This window comes from Nicotiana tomentosiformis, chromosome 3 (assembly GCF_000390325.3).
Source record: "Nicotiana tomentosiformis chromosome 3, ASM39032v3, whole genome shotgun sequence".
Lineage (NCBI taxonomy): Eukaryota > Viridiplantae > Streptophyta > Magnoliopsida > Solanales > Solanaceae > Nicotiana > Nicotiana tomentosiformis.
Window position 1 is genome coordinate 116,243,430 of NC_090814.1, and position 9,694 is coordinate 116,253,123.

The 9,694-nt window shown below is 35.2% G+C and overlaps 1 protein-coding gene across 1 annotated transcript; it reads right to left on the bottom strand.

Annotated features, from left to right (window-relative positions):
- Window positions 1-494: 494 nt before the first annotated feature.
- LOC104114172 (uncharacterized) lies at window positions 495-6,208 on the bottom strand. Its single transcript, XM_009624549.4, has 6 exons — window positions 6,071-6,208; window positions 5,627-5,981; window positions 5,377-5,510; window positions 1,963-2,110; window positions 1,770-1,876; window positions 495-837 (listed from the first exon to the last, which is right to left on the bottom strand). Exons 1-6 carry the CDS (start codon window positions 6,146-6,148, stop codon window positions 796-798), a joined length of 864 nt encoding a protein of 287 aa, XP_009622844.1. The 5' UTR covers window positions 6,149-6,208; the 3' UTR covers window positions 495-795.
- Between the last annotated feature and the right edge of the window lie 3,486 nt (window positions 6,209-9,694).

Sequence of the window (9,694 nt, forward strand, 5' to 3'; positions counted from 1 at the left end):
AAATTAATAAATTTTAAATTCGATCTCCATTCGATGCACGTCCAACAAGGCAACAAGCAACTCTAAAATTTCATTTTTCTTATTCATTTTTTTTTTGAGTTGCTGCAAACCCCTTTTCCCACCTGGCTGCTCCTGGCCATGGCCTCCCTCTCCGGCGAGATCATCCGTATCAATCATTATGGATAAGTTTGTAATCCATGTTTGAACTTTCGTTCGAAATCATACTATAAACTTCGTGTATTCAAGATCTATATGGAAAATAGCTTTTCCTTGATATCATCAATAAACTTAAATATTAAAAACACAGATGTTTCCAGCATCACATGATTCACCTGATCTTTATTGTGCTAGCTGCTAGGGGAGACATGATTTTGCGTCGGACTTGAAAAATATTGATTAAAGTTTTCATTTTTATGCCAGTAGTATTAATTATCATCTAAATTTATTCCTATATTTATGAGAGTCTTCAGATTTGTGATTGTATAATATATAGCTTATGATGACAAATTTGTGATATTTTCTATTAATAAAAAAGCGTCAATTGAGTTCCATGACACAACGATTTCCAGAAAAAGCTACTATATGATATTTAATTTTTCTGGGTTGAATGAGAATCATATCATATTCACAACTATATATAAATCGGAATTATCCGCTTGACATTGCACGATATTCATTTTCATCAAATCCGTGATTGCTTTATTGGAGAAATGGTGGATTCCTCTGTTGCACCTTCAATTTTGACCATGCAAAAGAATTTTTATACAGCTCTCATATGAGGCATCGCATTTCACATCAGAATTTGACATTCTCTTTTAGGTAACACACCATCTCTTGCTGCAATTATTGGAAAAGGAGAGAATTAATAAATAGTCGGAAAATTGTACTCACCAAACTACTAATTTTAAGAAAGAAACAAAGATTTTTTTATGTTATAGATATTTATGTGACTATAAAATCAGGTCATTAAGGGTTAAATATATAAAGTTAAAAGTTAAGTTGTTCTAAATATTAAAAAATGACATTCTTTTTTTAGATAGACTAAAAAGATAAATATGTTAAATAAATGGAACACAACAATAACTGGTATCACTTATCAAAAGTGAAGGGAAAAAAACAGATTTAATACCAGACTGATCATAAATCACTCTAAAACGAGATCTGAAAAATGTTTCAACTCCAATTGCAAAGAGATGATTTGGTCACCATATTGGCCGAACATCCTCTGATACTTTAGGCTTTTTGAGTCCTACTATATTAAAAAAAAAAAAAAAAAAAAAAGTAGACCTGAACCTAAAGACTTCGAACCTAACTCAACTGTAAAAATTAGTTTATAAGTAAAGATTATCTAAAATTATACAAGGAGAACAACAAGATATTCCTCAATCAATATGTCATATCTAATACCTCCCACAACGAGAATTAGATATTGGGTGTGTGGACAATATAATATAGAGATCAAACATTGGGTAAACCTTGACCGAATCTCGCTTTGATACAATGTTGAGCAAGCGAACTTTGAGCCACTAACTCAATTAAAAAACTAGCTCATGATTTGAGAATTGTCGAATACTAAATAAGGAAATAGTATATTGCTCATGTTCGAAAATTCAATTCAGCAGGCTCAAACCATAGAACTTCTCGGTAAACGGATCAAATTTATTACCCTATTATTAAAATGATTTGAACTGTTTCAAAGACGAATGCAATGAGCTTTTTCATTAACTGATAGCAGTTAAATAAGAAGGAAGAGAGGAAGCAAAACTTACTATTAAACACAGAAGAATGCAACCAGCAGCTCCAGGGAACAGAACATACCAATAGTTGAGCTGATGCAGCTTAGCTCCGTCAATGAACAGTAGTGGCAGACTTGCAGCTATCATACATAATGCATAATTAGCACATCAGCTTTGAATATTATGAAATATACAAAAAGAGATAATTTCTCAAACACTAATTTACCAGGAGGATGAACAGAACGAGTATAAATCATGAAAGCCATGGCAGCAGAAAGGGCTGTGCTTCGAGCTAGCCAACCTGGCCCCAATATTGTGAATGCCAAAACACCAATGGCTGCACAACCGATTTGTGCCATAAACATATTGTACTTCTGCACATTCAATCAACACAGAATTTGATGGTCAGCATATTTTATATAACCGGACATTTGATTAGCAAAGCCCTCAACTTGTGTAAACAAAGCCCAATAAATCATTTTCCAGATGTTTCAACAAAGCCCTGAACTTGAGCAATTAAAGATATGTACAACTTAATTAGCACGTCTAAAGGCTGGTATTGAGTATATGCTACCAGTAAATGTTAACCCTTTTATTAATATAAATAAAATGACAAGATATTTTTTTTTTTTGGGTAACTCATGCCACATGCACTTGGTTATTGAGTTTTTCTGGTAAATATAAAGCCTATTAACTTTGTGAACTTGATTTAATCGTGTCTCACGTGACTAATTCAGATTCACATAGTTGCGTTCACTAATTAAGGGATAAAGCACTCCCTAACAAAAGGTTGTTTGCTCCCAAAGTTTGAACACAAAAACCCTATTTACTCCCAACCATTCGACCACACCCTCGGTGGTCATTATTAACTTTATTGAATCACAATTGTATAACCAGTTGATTCAAGTGCAGTACTCTAGTAATTACAGCTACTATCAAGTTTCTATTTTGTAATAAAATCTCTTTCCTTTATTTTCTTTTTATGGAGATGGCTGAGTAATAACGTGAGGCATGGTTTACTATCTTCACTATACCAAAGGTAGCTTAGACAAGCACACAAAAAGAAGCTAGTTATGGGCTTCTGTGGCCATGAATGCTCGGTCAGGTGGGTGGCATACAGTAAATCTTGAAAATTGACTCATGAACTGTGATAATGGGCGACATGGAGCTTAGTTCGGGCGGAGACTTGTGGGTTGTGGTGATAGCCCATATAGAATTTAGTTCGAGGGAAGATTGTTGGTAGTTGAAAAAATTAGGAAGCCAAATATATGGTGTAGAGATACTCTTAATAATGTGAAATCTTTTATAGAAAATTATGTATGCTTAGCACAAAATCACACACAAATTAAAAGTACAGGGCTAAACTTTACCAAGGAGATAATTGACTTGCATGTTCACTAGTGGACAAATTGAAAGAGAAGCAGAAGCAGAAGCAGCACAGAAAAAAGTATTCTCTGGATAGATATAGACAGAGCCAAAACTTTTATAAGGGAGAATCCAAGATTAAGGACTTTACAAGATTTAAGAATATTAATAAAGGTACCAACTGGTAACCAAATTAAGGACTTTGTACTATTTTGCTATCTTCTGGCCCTTGCTTTTTTTTGGAAGCCGACAAATGAGAAACAGCACAGTTACTGTCCATCACTGTGACTGTTTCCACTTTCCACTCCATGTCGCTCACTTCAAGTTGCTATATAAAAATAGCTCTCTAGCTAGCTAATGTTATCAAGAGTTCTTGTTTGTTTACTCAATATTGAAATATATTGAAATGGCCTTTTCTTTTTTCTCTTATTGTTGATAAAAATATTAACTTTTTATCGTATTTGATTTTCCTATCTCTTAAAGGAAGGAGTAATATATTTATCATAATTGGATTTTCCTATTCTTAGAAGGAAACATAAATCTCTCATATTTGGCTGGTTCATTTTCTCGACACAAAAGTTTTGGACTTCTATAAATTGAGGATCTTTTCTTCTCATTCAATAGCATCCACAATGTATGGAGTTTGAGAGTCTTGTTTAGGGGGGAGAACTTTTCGGGACAAGTGTTAATGTGCCACTTGTTTGCCTGTTTGTGAGGTTGTTTTTTCGATATTTTGTACTCTCTTCTCTTTTTATATAGTGGATTGCTCATTTCCGTCCAATTGACCGAATCACGCTAAATGTTTGTGTCTCGTTTGGTATATTTGTGTTTTGCTATCTGATTTATCGTAGTTCAAGATTTATTTTGTTAGCTTCCACATTACACCTAATTACTTGATTCTAACAAAAATATGAATTACACACTCTAGGAGACAAGAGCCAAACAATTACAAATATAACTATCAGAAGTTTATTAAGGTAAGGACAGAATGCATGACAAAACTGGTAAGGCTACTCAAATAAGTCGTCACAGACAAATATTAAAAGGATACTTTTGAAATTTTAGCATTTTTGACCAAAAAAAACTTTAAAATTTGGCACTTGTTTTATTACTTTGGTCATCCAATTGAGTTAATCTTTATTCCTTAAAAAAAAACTAGTTTTAAAACTCATCGATCAGTTCCATTGTTACTCCCTTTATTTCAAATTTTATATTTGTTACAATGGCTTATAATGTTGGTTTTGGTCGTTGACTTTTGTATAATAGATACAGATAAAAATTGTATGTAGAGAAGAATACATGTGAGTACGTTGACTATTTGCAACTCACAGCTCGGGAGTGTTTGGAATGATGTTGGTCATTTTCTAATGCTTGTTTACCAGAAAATGATTTCAAAGGAAAAACAATTTCTATCGAAAGAGGGAAATTGTTCCCTCATTTATGAGCTAAAGTCAATTTTCTTATAACTAAATTTTTAGCTTCATATTTTTGCTTCAATTAACATTTAGGCATCAATCTTTAAAATGCAATAGTTATATTGCAATACTTTTAATTTCAATTTGGTGCAGATTTATGTGTTCGGTATAACAGAAAACATTTCATAAAAATGTCTTTCTTCAATATATAGGTACAAATACATTGTTGTCAACTATAACTTACCTCAACTAATACATTGTTGTCAACATTTGATTGAATGTAAATTTTAACAAGTTGGTTTAACCATACTCATTTGGGTAGCTAGTAATTATCCTCATTATACCTTGTTAATAACAGATTAAGTGTCAAGTGATTGCACTTAATCAGATCCAAAATAGAAGGGAGACAACACCATGTGGTGAGTGGAAAACGAGGAAATATCAATTCTAGCCATCTAGTGTCACTCAAAACTATTTTCAAAACATCAGTTTTATAGGATATACTAGTAATTTTCATGTTTTACATATTTTTATATCTAGCTTAAAACAGGAGAACATATTTTCCATACTAAAGGCACCTCGCTTCATTTCTCAGAAAACTAACATAAAACTTTAAGCTACGATTGGCAATTCGATATATATATAAAAACATTAATAGTATGACCATATCTTATAAGCAAATAAAATAAGCATGCGGTTGTAAAACCTTCTAGCTAAAACAACAAGTACCCTGCGCCATTGACCCCACTCCAACCCTTTTCCCGCTCCACCAAAAAGAAAACGATAGCACTACTTATGTTATTTTCAGCAAAGAAATATAATGAAAAAAGATGTGGTAGTGAATGAGAAAGAAAGCGTACCCTAGCACCAGGAGAAGAAGGCGTGGCAAAGAGGACAGCACAAACAGCTCCGAATGGAGCTATAGTCATTGATATCCCTTTCGGTGCCAATATTTGGTCTATCTTTCCTAGCATAGCCATTGCCGCAAATGCCCCTATTTTCAACGTACAGTAAATGCATTCTACCATTAGTAACGTAATATTCCCATATCAAGAATACTGTAATTAAAGTGTACAACTTTTAAGTAGTGTTACTACCCCTTAACCTTACCTGCAGAAGGCCAGAAAACGTCACTTAGTGCAGGAGCTTTGGAGCTCTTTTCCGGCATAAAACCATCCCATATTGCTGCACCTCCTGCTGACGCTCTAATTATGACCGAAGAAGAATCATTCTTTCTTTTAATCACTCTCCTATTTCCTAATATTCTTCTGTCATTCAAACCCAAGAAGGATCTCCCCACGCCTAGGACTGATCTGTTATCCCCAGAATCTTTTGAAGAATTCAATACAGAAAATGTGTGGAATGAAGAAAAAGACGTTGACGGCAACAAAATGCAATTATTAGCACGGAGATGAAGCTGCGCCGCCATTTTTGCTGTCACGACTTTGAAAGATCCTTTCTTATTCTACAATAAAGCATCAAGAAATTAAAGCAAAATGAGTAATTCTGGATTGTATAATATTTTTTGTTTTGGTATAGAGGGTTATAACTTACAACAAAGATACCCCTTGGATGGCAAGTTGAAATTGGGAGGAGAGCCTGGGACGAAATAATTGGACCTCTTGAATACATTGAAGGGACGCCATGAACCCCAAGGGGTTGAAGTGGGGGTGGGGGATCCAGCTCAGCGTATGTTGTCCACTAGTGTTGATTTAAAAGTATTTCGGGGAGGAAACCGACCTTGGACTTTGGAAAAATATACAGTATAATCAATAATGAGAGCTAGTTTAACGAAGATATCATTGCATTATGCTAAAGGTTATTGGCTGGCCATTCTCTAATCAGAAAAGCCACCGTCTCCAGGAATGTTTCCTTAATTACCCGATCAACTTGTCATTGAATGTTTTATCTTGATTTACCATTTAATATGGTCAGATATTCTAATTAATCAAAGTTTCATTTTCCAACAACAGTTTGCCCAATTATATCTTACTTTTAAGTGGTCATTTCTAGGGGCATCAAAGGAACGGATTGACTTACATTTGACGAGTTGAAACAAGTAAAATATAATCAGTGAAAGAGTTGAATTATAATCTGCCCTAAAACAAATTTAGTTATCTGCCTTAAATAATAGGGAAAAGGTGTGCCCCACTATATAGTATATAGTTTCATTAGTCTCCCGTTATACATTTCGTTCAGATTCACCCCTACCGTTAACAAACTTTTTAAAATTGCCCTTAACCCTAACATCCCTCCATCGTGGCACCCAATCCTTCTATTAATTTTTTCACATCAGCTGCCATATTAGCAGGTCCCACGTTAAAATTAACCTCATCATCACACACCAGATTCCATAAACTTCATCTTCCTCTTTCAATCCAGAACAAATTCATCATTAAAGTAACATCCGGTGGTGGAGCCACATTGAAGCAAGGAGTGTCAAGCGACACCCCTTCACCGGAAAATTAAGCTATTTTGCTAGATAATTTTTTTTATTTTATGTATATTTACTATACGTTGACTCCCCTTAACTTTTCGATGTATCTAATTATTTATACTTTGACACCCTTTGATGAAAATTCGGTATCCGCCACTGCTAACATCCATTTTCAACCACCAAAGAATATCATTCGTTGCTCGCTCTCTAGAATAAAAGGATCATCCTCATTTGCTCATGAATTTTTAGCCATTACCTATTTCCCCACTTTGAGATATGGAAAAAATAATTTATTTTAAAATTCCAGGAATCTTCTCCACCCCATAGTTTTTCTTTCTCCTCAAACCCACTCCACATCGCTACACCTCACCGGAAAACTCACATGAACAGAAAGATTTTATTGGGGATAAAGTAAATATGAACCGACCAACAAAAGGAACAAACAAAACCCCAGATTTCTTCATCTTCTCGGAGTGGGACTTTCCGACCAAATAATATCTTAAATATTCCTCAAATCCTATTAGATTAAACACTCTTTATAGTACACTCTTCGGTAAAATTCTAGGGATGAAGAAAATAAAGAAAAGAAAAGAAAAGGAATAAAAATAGAAGAACTGAGGTTTGAAAATTTAGAGTTTGGGTTTGAAAGTTTTTTGAATTAAGATTGCCTTCCCTGCAATCAGATCTGGGTTTTGAGAAAGTAGGGATTGTATAGGGAAAAATATGTCATGACACATGGCCGCTTAAAAAAAGGACACGTGGAACAGAAGATGGGGATGGCCACCGAACATAGCTGTTCCGCTTGTCACCGGAAGGAATAACGATCATAAAAGGAGTATTAAATGCTTTGCGCCTAGTAACATTTAATACAGAATATTTTGCAACATTAAGGATGATGGCCCATTATAAGGAATTTGGCATTTATATCTAACGTTACATCTTCATTACTGACCCTCATAATTGACATTAAAGGAGGGCATGATTCTAGGACCTCATTTCCTAGACGTAGCTATAAATAGTGAGCTTTGTTATCATTATAAGGACACGAATTTTATGGCTAACTTACACTACATTCTATACAATATTTTAATACAATTTTACTTTCTCGCTTTTTATCTTATTATTATTGTGCCCGGAAACCCTGTTCCCGGACTCATTAGCTCTGTCGTTCCATCTACATTCTAAGGCTAAGTATTTTATATTTCATCAGTTATTTCATTACTTTTTGGATCAAATTAATTCACTTGTCTAGAAACCACGAACAAATTCAACTGTACGGCGCAGAAGCTTTGATACCAGTGGAAGTAGGAGAACTAACCTTAAGGTATTTCCAAGAGAATGAAGAATCGAACAACAAAGCAATACTAATTAACTTGGAGCTACTCGAGGAACGCATGGACTTGACGCATGTCAAAATGGCGGCTCAAAAGCAGAGAATGGAGCGATATTATAATCGAAGAGCCAACCTCCGTTATTTCAAAGTAGGAAACTTGGTCTTGAGAAAGGTAACTCAAAACACCAAGGAACTCAATGCGGGCAAGTTAGGCCCAACATGGGAAGTCCCTTACCGGGTTTCAGCTATCACTAGAAAAGGATCATACGAGTTGGAGAGCCGGAACGGAGACAAGTTGCCCAACAACTGGAACGTGGCTCACCTCAAAAGATATTACTGCTGACAAACAACAGTCAAATGGAAAGTATGTGCTGCACTATTTTTTCCTTCGTTCAGTTTTTGACCCAATTGAGTTTTTCTGATAAGGTTTTTAACGAGGCAGCGACGGAAAGCATACTACGAAGACAACAATGATAAGACCTTTCATAACAAGGCACACGAACAAGTTTCCACTCGGGGACGATTAGATAATCTTTGCTTTGATAGCAAATTCCCACCAGGAAGTTAAGTTTGCTACCGAACGGAGGTTACCCGACTGTTTATGAGCACAAACCACTAGAGGACTGTTAGGTATTCTTTCGCTCGTTAGCATGGGTTCTTAAGGGAAAACAAGATATGCTGCTGAGTGAAGAATTACCTAGCAATTCATTGGTGGGATCTTCAAAGATACAAAACTTTCAGTATTCCAATTCGCATTCGAATATTGGGGCAGAATGATATGAGAATACGGCAACACTGAATGCCACGTCAACCGTGGGAACAAAAATTCGGGAATAGAATACATCATCGGGACCGGAGACTGCGCAGCCAGCCCCGTAGAAACAAGTTATACAAGATACCCACAAGTCATGGCAAGTTCTTTTCTGCATTGAAAAATTCTTACGTACTTTTGAAATTAGAAGGAATTAAATAAAATGAAATCCTTTTGTTTTTATCTTGTTTCTTGTATGAATGATGAGTTAATTTTGCCATTTGAAAGTTAAACAAGTACTGCAAATGTTAGTGCCGTAATGAACAGGAGACGTCCTCTTCAAGAGCATCGTAAACATAAGAGTGCCCTCTCTTATAAAGACCCTCACGTTAAAGGGTTTATTCCGGAAGAATCAATAACCGGAATCTAGAATGCCATCGGGGAAAAATACACCCGAAGCCACATACGAAAAAGACGCAAAAAGCAAACTTGCGCAAATACTCATGGAAACCCTCACGAAAAAAGGGATAATACTCAAAACCAAAGTGCCTCGAAGGAAAGGCATTCGATATTACACAAAATAAAGCGCGAACAGAACAACATGCGCAGAATACTTGAGCAAGTATGAAAGTTAAAGACTTGCATGAACATTCAAAT